Source organism: Pavona decussata, unplaced genomic scaffold, assembly GCF_977016875.1.
Source record: "Pavona decussata unplaced genomic scaffold, jaPavDecu1.1 SCAFFOLD_182, whole genome shotgun sequence".
Lineage (NCBI taxonomy): Eukaryota > Metazoa > Cnidaria > Anthozoa > Scleractinia > Agariciidae > Pavona > Pavona decussata.
In genome coordinates, this window is record NW_028145592.1 from 151,035 (window position 1) to 165,189 (window position 14,155).

At 38.8% G+C, this 14,155-nt stretch overlaps 3 protein-coding genes across 4 annotated transcripts; 2 read left to right on the plus strand and 1 right to left on the minus strand.

Annotated features, from left to right (window-relative positions):
* Positions 1 to 24: 24 nt before the first annotated feature.
* On the minus strand, positions 25 to 3,581 carry LOC146462975 (galanin receptor 2b-like). Its single transcript, XM_085084945.1, has 2 exons — positions 478 to 3,581; positions 25 to 96 (listed from the first exon to the last, which is right to left on the minus strand). The coding sequence occupies exon 1, from the start codon at positions 2,891 to 2,893 to the stop codon at positions 1,781 to 1,783; it is 1,113 nt and encodes a 370-aa protein (XP_084941071.1). The 5' UTR covers positions 2,894 to 3,581; the 3' UTR covers positions 25 to 96; positions 478 to 1,780.
* Positions 3,582 to 3,969: 388 nt separating this feature from the next.
* On the plus strand, positions 3,970 to 12,860 carry LOC146462976 (QRFP-like peptide receptor). 2 transcript variants are annotated; one of them, XM_085084961.1, is made up of 3 exons: positions 3,970 to 4,149; positions 10,736 to 10,822; positions 10,960 to 12,860. In XM_085084961.1, exon 3 carries the CDS (start codon positions 11,155 to 11,157, stop codon positions 12,262 to 12,264), a length of 1,110 nt encoding a protein of 369 aa, XP_084941087.1. In that variant the 5' UTR covers positions 3,970 to 4,149; positions 10,736 to 10,822; positions 10,960 to 11,154; the 3' UTR covers positions 12,265 to 12,860. The 2 variants fall into 2 exon arrangements, with proteins under 2 accessions (XP_084941087.1, XP_084941086.1); XM_085084960.1 differs by having other exon boundaries at positions 10,736 to 12,860.
* Positions 5,219 to 8,736, plus strand: LOC146462977 (galanin receptor 2a-like). The gene has a single exon (XM_085084949.1). It carries the CDS (start codon positions 6,611 to 6,613, stop codon positions 7,658 to 7,660), a length of 1,050 nt encoding a protein of 349 aa, XP_084941075.1. The 5' UTR covers positions 5,219 to 6,610; the 3' UTR covers positions 7,661 to 8,736.
* Positions 12,861 to 14,155: the final 1,295 nt, after the last annotated feature.

Genomic DNA, 14,155 nt, shown 5'->3' on the forward strand with positions numbered 1-14,155 from the left:
CCTCTCTTGGTCCATACGAAACTGATAAGGGCCTGTTTGTAGTCTAGGTTGTCTATAGTACTGCTCCATCTTTCACAATAAGTGAAGATGAAAGAACTAGTACACTCTGTTTTTCTTTTTATAAGAACCTTTTTTATAAGAACGTCGAGGCTGAGATTAACAAAATATTAAGACCGTATTAAGAACATTCCTCAGGCAGCTGAGATTCGATTAAGAACGTTTTTATTTTGCTAATCTGTATATAAAATCAAGGTAACAAATGGAAATTAACCAAAATACTTAAGGGCGTGTTTTTGTATAACGTCAGACAATGCACTTTGATAGGTTTCCTGGTCACGTTCTCATTTATTTACTGAAATACATATAGTGTATACCATGTAATTTAAGAACATCTTAAGAACGTTTTCAGCCTCAAATGGCAAGAAAATATAAGAACGTTCAGCCTCAGCTCCAAAATTAGACGTTGTTATAAAAAACAGAGTGTATTCTTTGTCTGCCGAAATAGCAGAGCACGCTAACTGGATCAGTTCTTCTTGTGCTGGCATATAGCAAGAGAGAACGGATGGCATTTTTCACCCTAAGCAAAATTGTTTTCCTCAAGTAAAATAAACTATAATTTGATCCAGTCAGAATACAGTACTGGATGTCCTGATCTTTAAGTATTGTCAGGAACTTGCATCAATAAACGAAACCTTCGTTAAACGGAAATGCGTCAAGTTAACCTAAACAGACTCTAATTTGCAACTCATTATTTATCTACAACCGTGGATAAAACTGGAGATTTAAGGAATAAAGCCGAAACTGAATCAGTATAGCCTGTGGACTGGCTCTCACGTGGAGAAAAATCTCCGAGCGGATAGAGCCGAGTTTGAGACCGCGTTCGGCTCGCCGAGACAGTTTCTCTTCGCCCTATACCACACTCGAGAGCCTATTCTAGGCTAGTGATCCGATGCTAGTTTAGTTTTAAAAGCAGTTCGCATCGCGATCAAATGATCATTAAATTTTAAACTAAAGCATCCAAACAGATCAATCTGTATTAGCTTCTGACAAATATATGTCTTTTTAAGTGCAGAAAACGACCTGGGAATACAGGATACAACATATGAAGTATTTCTCTGAAAAGTTCTACGCACAGTCAACAAAGAAATTAAAGCCGGATATCGAATGCTACAATATTTGTCCGCCGTGAATTTACAAGACGGTCTTATGTGGTCACCTTTATATTTAGGACTTCAATTGATGGTGATGACATTTCCCCCGGAAACTGCGCTCTGATTAACATATTTAGCTGTTTTGATTAAAAGGTACACATCTCTGTTAGAAAAGCAAGCAATAATATATTGACTTGTTTTCGGTTCATTGTTCGCGGCTTTCGTCCCTTCTAAATCATATTCGTTATTTAGTTAAGTAAACTTCAAGATGACGGTCACAGTTCGCTTCATTTGCAAATTGGTAGCCTACGTATAAGCCGTACCCACCCTTACCCACCCCTTCCCCCTTGGGTACGGCTACACGTAGGCCGCCAAATTGGTCAATCAAAGTACAAGGCAGGAGCCACGTAAAGTGCAGGGGGAGGGGGGAGGGTAATGGAAATCGTCCATTACAGACCAAAAACCCGTTTTGCTTCTAGCAGCAGTTAGTGCTATTACATTTGGAAAGCATTGCATTACGCGGACTTTCCCTAAAATCAATTTTAAAATAGGTGAGTACACTGCTCCTCCAGAGTCTAGGAGACTGTTTAGTTTGTCGTCATAAGGTACCGTAAGCTTATCTTCTGTTTCTATTGAAAAGCCGTTGTTGAACTGTTGAGCGGAGTTTCATGTTCGTTCGTTCGTTCTAATTCCACGACTTTTCTGACGCTGTGATGTCGCCGACTATTCATATTATGCAAAGCAAACGTTGAATGAGTTCCAGCGCGGCTCTTGCGTCTCGGCCCTTTCAGAGAAAATTTACATCGTAAGATCTCTTTGAACGATCTGCGAAACTGCGCGCTGTAGAAGCAGTATAAGATCGGATTCAATGCGGAGTTGCCAAAGATTATCAACTGCGTGAGTCTCCAGACTTCGTTCCCCTCGTAAACGTAAAAATATCGCAGAGCTCGCACCATGATAAAAGGAGACCAACAGCAGAAAAATGTTAGAGTTACAACAGCTAACATCTTCGTCACTTTGTGTTGTTTCGACTCCACAGTTCCCACACCAGCGGCGTGTTTGACATGCGCCTGCAGAACGCGCAGAATCTTCGTGTGCGCCCAGATCATGAAAATTAGAGGGCAAAGGAATATTAGCACGGCTTGGAGTACATAGTACGTTTGTCGCCCGCTGTCACCCCAGTTGGTATTCACACAAAGTTCCTTGCCTTTATTGTCTTCAGTTGCATACCCATAGAATAAGGGTGCGCACACTACCAACGATACGATCCACAGTAGTTTGATGACTATAGTACGCTGTGAAACGCTCCGATTTCTTGCTAAAGAGGTTGACGTGACAGAACGAGACCGCTCATAACTTATAGCCACAAGGGTCAATATTGATGCCGTGTAAGAAATCTCGATCAGAGTCCCTTGAATTTTGCACATTGCATTGCCTCCTGGCCAGTCTCCTAAAAAGAAGTAGGAGACATCAAACGTTGAGAGGATGGCAAACAACAGATCGGCTGTCGCCAAACTCGAGATGTAGACCAGAAGAATGGACTGCGAAGAGCGGTATTTCTTGTAACAAGTTAGAAGAGCCATGATGTTGCCAAAGAAGGCCAGCATAAAAAATACGACGTAAAGAATAACGTATCCGATGATCAGCGCCAAAGGGAATGTGTCCCCAACCATTTCAGGAGTTTGCGGAGTTGAGTTTGTCTTTGAACTCTCATTTGTGCCGTTTCCTTCGGAGCCAGACATGGTGCTTTGTTGAGTGTGAGGTAGTCTACGTGGTGAATCGAATACAACACAACTCGTTACTAAATGCGTTTCGGAGTGTGAAGCTAGTATCCGATTACACTCGAGTGCGGGCTCGATCAGACGTGGTACCTGCCTGCTAGACTCCTGTGTAATGCCGGAAAACACTGCAGTCGAGCAAGTCGAAGAGGTTTCTTTTCAATGTAAACAACTTAGTCTGGTGTCTGTTCTTGGTTTGATCATGACACTCATAATAACCACTGCAAAGAATTTGCAATCTGATACACTCGAATGATCATTGTTCGATTGGCATGGTCAATGGACACGCACCGCGGCACAGTCGAGCTGAATACGGAAAGCGAAATATTTTATTATCAGATATTTATATGATAAGCACACTTTTTACTGAAACTGAAGTCTGACTTGTACTTTCCTCACCAATACAACGTTAACTCTATCGAGAACATGGAAAACTTCATGATCTCGTTCTTTTGTAGAGGTTTGTACGTGTTTCCGCTCCACGACGTCACGAAGGAAATAATTACAGGGCAATAAAGATTCTATCAATTTACCTCATTTGAATTTGTTTACACCGTCGTAGATAATACGTAAATTGCTGCAGTTACGTAAGCAGTTTGCCCTGCCCGGAGTCAGTTATATAATTACTAAGCGAAATTAAAATTAAAAGCCGATAGTTAAATTACATCTTTTGCTAAAAGATAATTTATTCGGTTTGGCCGACTGTGGTCTCTTCTGTGATGTTGTGGTTAGATACTGCTGTCATGCCCGGACCTTTGTCAATGATGCATGTCTATGTCAGCCTCACAAACGACTAAACAACTATACTATACAAAACAACAAAAATAAATCCGTGAACAAAATGGAGTGGCTCGTTCACTATATATATTTGTTCAAACTCGATTGTCATCCGAAGCCATTGGCTATCTTTCAACACGCTATCTTTCGGACATGCGATGTAACCAGGCCTAAATCTTAAATGTAAGCACAACTGATTAATTTGTGGTTGAACTCAATTTGGGCAATGAAGATGGGTTTACTTATCAACAAAATGATAGGAGAACATCAAGAAGTCAATCCGATATCAATAAATCGGCTAGAATCGGCTATTTTGAATGTTACCAGGATGTTAACGCCTCGCGATCAAAAAAGGGCTGAACTCTACCGGAAGTCACGGGTGAGAGCCGATCGAAAGCGATCAAAAGCTGTGCAAAGTGAACACCTCTCTTCAGCCATTTCAGGTCAGTAATTTTATTTAATTTGCCTTTTCCCTTGTCAACAACTGCAAACCTTTCCAGCTTGATAGTTTAAGCGGTCTTTCAGCTGTTGACACAGCATGTCGACAAATGTCCATAAATTAAATGGTCGCGATTTGTCAGATTGTTTTGATCGGCGTCCTCAGGAAAACGTTTGGATTTACAGAGGCCTCGAAGTTTCTTCTGAGAAGTTTGTCGAGTGGAGCCTGTCTGGGAGCCTGTACACATTCCATTGGCAGGCTTGAAAGCATTCCTAGCCTGCAGAACAGGCGCTTTTTATTTATTTATTTATTTATTATTTTTTTATTTTTTGGCGTTTCTCAGGCGAGCGGAGGCAAGCACGAAGCAAGCGCGGAGCGAGAGTCACGCGCGACGGGAGGGGCGTCCCTCCCGTCGCGCGTGACTCGCGCTTGCCTGTTCTGCAGGCTAGCATTCCTTGATGACCCTCTGGGGGAGGGAGGGGTATTCAGTATTCATGACATGACTGAATCGTCTTGTCATGATGCAATAACAGGATATGGTTTAGATTACGCGGGAAACACTCCCACCTGCTTTCACCTACTAAAGTCGCTTTCTCCTTTCTGCTAACCTTTGACTAACGGCTCAATTAGCGCTACAATTCTTACCCTTCACTGACTCCACTGCGTCTTTCGCAGCTCCCAAATAAAGCTATTACTTCATCAAATACAACATTCGTTATTGGTTCGATAGCATAACTTTTACGCTTAACTTACTTAAAACTAAGTTAATTCCCTTAGAAACGGTTAGTCCGACTTAACATTTTATGATTCTGTAATTAAGCCCTGTAACAAAGATCGTTCAAAAAAGACAAATTGTAAGGGCAAATATCTTATTTTTACTAATTTTCGCGATTTCGCGATTTCAAAAGAATCACGAAATTTAACTCGCGAAAAAAAGATCGCACGAAGTTTTAAAACCATATCATAATAACAAAACAATAAGAATTTCAAATGTCTTAACCGGGCCTCGTGGTGAATTGTTCTTAATTAAAAAACTGTTACTATCTGTCCTTTAAAATATCTTCCGATCTTTTTTACTGCTAGCACTCTTCCTCCTATTCACTCAGATTTTCTTCAGCTTGTTATTCGCCCAAAACCTCTTTAGTAAAGTCATCAAAATTTTTCCATTTGTATCTTTCCTTTCTTTTTTGCAACAAGCGCCCTCAGCTCAGGGTTTAACAAAATAAAACTGACAAAATTGTTAAATTTAGTACACTTATTTTTCTTGGAATAGCGAAAATTAATACTTGCGAATTTCAGCTCCCGAATTTTCGCGAAATTAAGAACCCGCGAAAATTAGCAAGAATTAAAGGTAGTCAAACTGAACTATTCATTGTTAATGACGTAAATTAAAAATGGCACACAGTGATCTGCTCGAACCAATTAAATTGGAGGAGTTTATGTGATAAGAACTTGAGATCAACTCCGGTGCATTACAGAAAAAATATTGAATTTACAAATTTCTATTTTTCCCCACGGTATTTCTCAAGCAATGTAGCGGACTCAGGCCATCACATGGATATATCAAAAATTCACACCGAGCTGAAACGGATTTTTCAATCTTCTCACAATGCGGGACGAGGAAATAGTTTAAAACAACTTTTGTGATTATAGCGCCTTTATGATCGCGAGCCAAAGACATATATTATCCATTTTGTTTACTGTGCAGGGAAAAAAGTGGTTGGCATTTTCAGTTGCCTTTCCACTTAAAGAAGATGTTATAATTAAAATATCACGGACACCGATAATTCGGTTGGCTAAATCTCTCGTGGTACTACTGACAAGCCGTTTATAGAGTGAGAGTTGACAAAAAGAACAAAACGAGTACGTGCGCGTGTTGTTAAGTTTACAAATAACTGAGATGAAAATATACCTGTGTTTGGTTATGAAAGCATCATTGGTTGTTAAAAAAGCTTTTATAAACTGAAGAAATACTGTACACTTGATAATCACCTGTATTTTGATTACTGCCAGTTGGATAAAGAATTCGGACAATTTTCAGCATTTCTGTGACATTTAGAATGACACATGCTGAACTCTTATCTCTTATGTGAAGGAAATCAATCGCAGTAATTTCTGTATCGCCGGTAGCGGAAATTAGCTCGTATTCAATCATTTTCACATTTTCTTGACAGGAAAATATTACCGTTGATGGTCTTTGTGTCTCGAGCAAACAGCCTTTTAAATTTCACAGTTTTAAAATAAACAGAAAAAACATTTCGAAATTTGTGTATTATACAATATTCACCTCCGGTTTGGCAGCTGTCTTAAACGTCAGTTAATTTGTTTTTCAATTGTTTCGCACAGAAGACGGAATATTTTGCCTTCTCAAAATTGAAACAGACATGCAAAAGAACTGAAAGCATTCTGTTCTTGGCCAACCTTGTCCGCGCGATAATTGCGAAAAATGAACGTCGTAAACAGTTATGTATAGAATGCAGCTGAAAGGAAACATAAGCATTGAAGACAATTCATCAGCTCCTGCTAAAAACGGAGCTGAGTCGAACGGCATCAGTCTTGATTCTTTTGTGGGAATATTTATCCTGTTGTTTTACATCATTGTATACTCAGCATCGAGTGTGGGTAACTTTGTCGTGCTATACATTTGCAGCAGAAACGGACGCCCTGCAGCATTTCAACCAACACGCACTAGATTTTTTAATCGCTACATCGCAAATCTCGCCATTGCAGATCTTCTTTTTACACAACTGACAGTCTTTGACGCCATTTATGCCGCGGTTCACAAGTGGATTATGGGTCCAGTTATGTGCAAGCTTCAGGGATTTTTGCTCGAGTTGTGTTATTCTGCGTCTATGCTGACTCTGATCGCAATAAGCCGAGAACGCTTGAAGTCTCTCTCTCATTTGGAGACGGCATTGCGAATTCAGCGAGTCAAGAAGAAGAAGTTTCGTTCAATCATAGTATGGGTTGTAGCAGGGTTTCTTTGTTCGCCTCTTTTGTATGCTTACAGCGTGGAGAACACTCCACAAAACGGTATCAGTTCCCCGCAATGTACCAACATTGCTTGGTCGCATACTGGAAGGCAGATTTACTACAGCTTAACCACTGCAATACTGTTCATCTTGCCTCTTGTAATAATGATATGGACACAGCTAAAGATCAAACGAGTTTTCAAGTCGCACGTTGTGCCAAACCAACAAATTGCGGCCATGTCTCGCGCGCGCCAAAAGAAAGCCAGTCGCATTCTTGGTGCAGTCACACTCGTTTTCTTTGCCTTCTGGTCTCCGTTTATTTTCATTCGAACTCTTCGCTATTTCAGCTGGTACGAAGGAGAAGTTATCTGGAAAATCAGCCAACTTTTCGCTATCGCTTCTGCTGCGGCAAATCCGTTTATCTACAGTTTTTACAGCCTTCATTTCAGAGTTCTCATTAAGAGATTTATTACTTGCCGATGTGGTATTATGGCTGCAAGCGCCGAAAATGTGGAAAGTTCCACGGCAAACACGTTATACTAAATATACAATGTAACTTGGATTTTCCTGCTGTAAGAAGATTAGAAGATAGAGCAAATGGAATAGGGATTTTTTAAATGAAACTGTCATTAAGAAACAAATGATGCCAACATTTTACAGTCGCACAATTTTAATATATATATTTTACTCGTAGATTGGGACGTCTTGTCTCAATCTAGGCATGATTTTCACTTAAAATATTCTGATCAATATCATTTTTCTCGAATTTTACTGGTTTGTCACAATTTTTTCTCATGGCGAGATAACAGCTGAGTAACACTGATTTAGTTTCCAATCACGTTAAAAAAACTGTGTAAAAATATGTAAATTAGTGTAAAATAGATCTATTACGTTCGGTTCACAAATTTGAAAACAGAGTAAAATCTTTCGCTTTATGCAATTCTTTGGGAACCTTGTTCCAAACAAGTTAAAAAAATGTTTATTTAATTCCTTCTTTGTTGAATTCTGTTACACTGTTTTTAATTTGTATCTTTCCGTTATTAAGGAAACTAGCCATTTTTAACTGTCACAACACCTAAGAGATCTATGTACACATTGTGAACTTGATATATATATTTTGTATAATTTGGGTTACATCCAAGCTGATTCAAAGATGGGAGGATGGATGGTGCTTTTCTGTAATGCTGCTTTTTAGGAACTTCAAAAATTTCTTTTGGGACTAGCCTTCAGTTTAAAATTTCAAATTTATAGAGCACTTGTAAGAAAAAGTGTGAAAATTGGACATCTGTTGGGCGATAAGTTAAATTAAGTACACGGAAGATCACTTATTATATCGAAGGGAAAAAATTTAAATTAGACAGTCTGTCACTACAGTTTCTCTCCAGTTTTGGAAGTCCATACAAAATTAGAATTGAGAATTAAGCACAAAAGATGACAGACAACAACAAATCGACATTTAATAAATAAATCTTTGACATGTAAATTTTTCCTTTATTACGAAGTGGCGTGGTAAGCTAAAAAGGCAAGGGGACTTTTAAAATTTTAAAAGCTCGAACACGCTGTAGAAAACGTAGTTTACATAACCGAGAAAATTAAAGACGCCTCAGTTACTGTGTCAATCATGCGTTGAAAATTGTCTTTCCTTTTTTGCTGAATTTTTCAAAGAACGGATTTGTAGAACAGCTTACACAAAACTGTGATATTGCAAATAAGTTTTAGAATTTACTAAGGATCTTCAGAGAGCTGTTTAAGGCTGAAATCTAAACTAGTGAGACTGCAACGACAGTGGAACTCTCCCACCTCTCGTAAGCGACCAAGAAATCAGTAAATTGACCGAAAAGTTGTAACGTGTAAATTGACCTGATGCGAGTGAGCCTGCAAAGCTGGCTGATATAGACCGGCCCTATGGCTGACATCTTAATATTCGTTTGTTTGCATTCAAATTAGCCCTCCTTATCCCGTTCTTGAGTTAAAAAATCAAAAGTTAAGAATATTTTACCTTGAAGGAGGCTAGTGAGGCTAATTTGAATGCAAGGAAAAGAATGTTAAAATATTAGCCATTTTTTAACAGGGTCTAGAGCTCGCAGGCTAGGCTGCCCCGGTATGTGTAAAATAATCATTAGAGAGATCACCTGAGATAACCGTATCTATTCCATTAACCGCCCATTGCTTCGAATAAGCGCCCACCCTGAGAGCCCAAAAACTTAATGAGCGCCCACCCCATCCCCTCTTAACAAAACAAAAAAAAACATTTCTGTACAAGCCCAGCGTGAAGTAAGAGGAGCGTCAGTTGTGTTCCAAAATTGGCTTTAGATGTACAGTAGTCAATGAACTTTTATATTGTTTATGGCTTGTTTATGTCAGCTTTTGCTCTTTGTTTTGCCTTGTTATCCCTTGTTTCGTTATTCTCTAAAAATTTCTTCGCTTACTGAAAATGTTGAGAAAAATAATAAGCGCCCACCCTCGAGTAAGCTCCCAGCCTCACGGGCCCAAAATTAAACAAGCGCCCAGGGCGGCTTCGCAGACACAACGGACTGGGACCGAGGCAATCAATACTTTTCAATTCCCTAGAGGGCTACAATTCACTGATATTGCAATTACCACAAAATGAGCCGCCTGTCAAAGCAGCAGATTCACTGATTGTTTAAAGGAAGTTTTCCCTCGAAATTAGGGAAGTATTTATTTAAAGTTAATTTTCCAAACAGATGCTAGACATGATCAATATATGAAATATCATAGTTGAACTGCAGATGAAACAACTGCCTGATATACATTTTTTCAAGCCTGTCTAAAACTGCGGGCCGGGTCTTCCGTTCCATTCCAGTCAAAACTTTCCTAAATAGAGCGTTAAAGGACCCTTTGATCAATACCGAAACAAAACTGGTGTTTGCCATATCTTGTAAGTACGACTGGAGCTCAAGAGGCCTCAAGGTCTGGCTTTGATTTCAAGCTTACTACTCGTTATTTATAACCGACTCTATAACTCAACGGATCTACTGGCAAACTTCTGATCTGCCAGTATAATACTTGTTCAAAACTCAGCGCCTTTGAAATATGTTATTTTCTAATCGGTTGGAAGTACATTTATGGTCATTTATCACATAGGTTGCAGCTTGGTTTATCTAGATGGATCTGCCCGCTTAATGATCCTTAAACTGGTTACGTTGTCCAACCGGAAAAGTACCTACACTAATTAATTAAGTAATTCCCTGCTAAAAAAACAGCTATAAAAAGACTCAGTCATCATTTATTTATTTGCTAGTTTAAAAATGGTTAATTCGTTTTGTGATCGAAACCAGCTCGAATACTTGTGAAAGTAAAATTTGTTTTTATACCGTCTTGGCATTAAATAGGGTGTAAATAGTATACGGATTATGGTTGAAAGAGGGTATGAAAAATCATATATTTTGTTTTGAACTTCATGGAGATTTCGAGCTTCGGGCGAGTGGATCGGGTGGACTCCTTATTCTTACTCAAATTCCACAGGGAGGCCTCTATGGCAAAGATCGGTCTCCGTCAAATCCTCTGCCACCATGACGCGCGAGAAATTTAAAACCTCTGGTTTGTTTTATCAGTCTATCAAGTCAAGTCCACCTTCTTCCCTATCTTTATTTTCAGCAACGGAAGACATAGCTGAAACGCTTAGCTTACTCCGTTGAATCAAAGTCTCCAGAACTGATCCTGCCCACGCCTTTTTTCAGCTACGTAAGTATCCACCTTACAAAGTGCCACTTTCTATGTTGCCTTTCCGTCTCATTGTAAAATAAAATTGTGTGATTTTTGTTTTGCCCACTTTTCCGGGTACAATATATTCACCACTAATCTTTCTTATACAATATCAGGCTTAGCTTAATTGTGTTTTCCTGACACAATACCAGTACAGGAAGCCTTACTGAAACAGCGCTTGGCACACGTTTTGGAATGCTGCCAAATTTGCATACCTTCACAAAAGCGAGCCGTTTCCGGGAGTGATATAATATGCTTCACTACGCGTGAAAGGTCACATACAAGGACGTTCTTGAAGCGAGAACACAAAAATGAATTCAAATGCTTCGAATGAAAGTCTCGTCAGAGACTTGAACTCCACGAAAAACGGCGATGAAGCAGTCGACGCTGCCATGTCTCCATTGATGACAAACGTATTCTACTGTTTGTACGCTATAGTCTTTACTCTTGCGTTCGTCGGCAACACCTTGGCGCTCATAACATGTTACAAGACTTACAAGGTCACAACATCAGTTCTCCTCTGCTACATCGCCTGTCTTGCCTCAGCGGACCTCCTGTTTACCTTACTTTCGATCTTTGACTTGGTTGCTTTCATAGGCGAGGGTGATTGGTTCGGTGGTAACCCTGTGTGCAAGATTCAGAGCTTTCTCATCGAGGCTTGCTACACCGCATCTATTCTGACGCTTGTAGCCATAAGTCGCGAGCGCCTAAGGGCAGTCTCTTCGCCAGTCTTAGCTCGCGCGCAACGAAGCACGGAACGTTCATTAATCCCAATTTTAATTTGGGTTATTGGAATCGCGTCTTGCACGCCACTTTTGTATGCATACTACATCAAAAAGGAAGAGGACACTGGCAAGTCGCTGTGCCTCAACGAGTACATGGGCGATAGCGGAAGACAGATTTATTACGCGATCCAAGCGGGGCTGCTCTTCCTTCTACCGCTCGGGTTCATGATCTGGGCTCACATCAGAATATTTGTGCTTCTGGCGCGCCATGTTAGAACACGAAACTCCATCATGTCCGAGAACAGGCAAGGACTGAAGCAACGCAAAGTTACAAAGATGTTGGCAGTGGTGACGCTTGTGTTTTTCATTTGTTATGGACCGTTCATGGTTATCCGCGCGCTCAGATACTTTTACGTATATAACGGAGATGTGATTTGGAGATTAGGACAAATGATGATTTTTATACAGGCAGCTGTAAACCCCATCATTTATTGTTTTTACAGCAAGCAGTTTCGATTCTCCTACAAGGATTTGATCTGCTGTCGCTTCATTTCAGCGAACAAGTTGAGAAAACCACGGTCGGCTTCTTTAAAGTCAATCTCGAGTACAAAATCTTCACAGAACACTTTTGCAATGAATGAATTTTATGTGGTACAGCCAGACCGTCAGGGACAGTATATGCCACGTCCTGTTTAATGTTGGAACATAAATTTATGTATTTTTTTTTTTAAATATTCCCTTAGAGTTTTTCGATCTGAAAGTCAATCAGATACCCATTGAATTTACTATCTTCCTTTAGCGCTGTTGTTTACCTTTTGGCTGAAAACCAACATGCAAAAGGTCGGGTCGTCTGTGATTATATGTTTTTTCAAAAGTTTTAAAATAGTTTAGTTGTAGCTTATGTTTTTAATTTCCGTTGAAATATTGTCAATGCATTGAGCCTCGGTAAATGCGTACTAAGAAAGTTTATTATTATTATTATTATTATTATTATTATTATTATTATTATTATTATTATTATTATTATTATTATTATTATTATTATTATTATTATTAAGTTAAGTTAATTCAATCAACTGAAGTTCTAACTTTTTATTCGGCAAAGACAGTTTAAATGACATTTTTAATTAGCGGATTCATATCTGAGTAACAAGCAACAAGACTGCTCTTTGTTCCTAGCTTTGTTATAGCCTAATTTGTTTTTCAGAAAAGTCATTCAACTAAAACTAATTTGTTATTCAGTAGAAAGTTGTAATTTAAACTAGATCAATAAATAAAAAAAAGAACAAACATTTTGTCGTATCGTTTGTCGAGTGAATGAAATAAATATGTTTATCACCCAACTGACATTTTTATTTATCATCATATGCGGAAACAAGGCCCCAGCTAAGATTTAAATCCAAACAAAAACCCACCTATTTATGTTAAAACTATTATGAAGTCTTTACTTTTTGTTTTGCTTTAAATTAATTAAAATATGGATGATATTACATACGCGCGAGTGAAGAATGTCTGCTATTTTTTATGAGAACATTAAATGCGTCTATGTCACAAGACCCGTTTGTTGAAAATGTTTTCTTTGATTAACAGTTTCTTATCACTTTATTTTTTTTTTTTAAAGAATAATCAGCTAAGAAACTGGCTAATTACGTGCAGATTTGGATGTTTCTCCAAGAAGAGAGTGGGCGAGGTTTTATATTGCAAGCAATTTGTCGGTAATTCAATATTTTATTTTTATATCCACGATGTTCCCTGTAGTTACGGGGAACTCTTTCGCTGATGTCATCTTCAAGGATACCTAAACTTAACAACGGAACAGAGATCCGTAAACACTGATAAAAAACCCCAAACAAAAGCACAGGAAACATGGATTAACTGCTCCGGATGAAAAGAGTTCGCCATTTGATAACCTCAAGGGAAAGTTTTGACAGCATTTTACACTGAGAAGCACATTTTAGGCGGATTTCAATTGGTACACTATAACAACTAAAATCAACAGAACCTTTTATATAAGAACGTGGGCGGAGACCGAGAAATTTAATAACATACTCACTCATCATCCAGGGTGAGAGTTTTTAAAATGAACAGTATATATACGGATAAAATAATACACGTAAAACTTCAGTCTATAAGTCTATATTTACGGCACATATTGCTCTAGATCTCTGATAGGTATCATGGTCACGTCCGCATAGATTTATTGAAATTCTTTAAAGATTTTAAGGCTCAAATTGCCAAAAAAAAAAATAACAATAATAAAATAAGAGCCTTCTGCCTCATCACCAAAATTAGACGTTCCTATATATAAAAAGAGAGGGTACTTCATTTCAACTTCCCGTTCCCTTCAACCAGTTTCATTGTTTTGATCCTTGAATATGAAAACGTTAATAACCCTTTGAGATGAGTAATTCTTAGTACAGTGGAACCGCGCTTTACTGACACCCGCTTAATACGGACAGTTGTTTGTCCCAACGAAAAGCTCGTAGATGCATATATAGTCTCTAACATTATTCCGCTCAGTACAGACACCGGTAAATACGCACAATGGACACTTCTGTGACCCATAAATGACACGCCTTTGTACAAA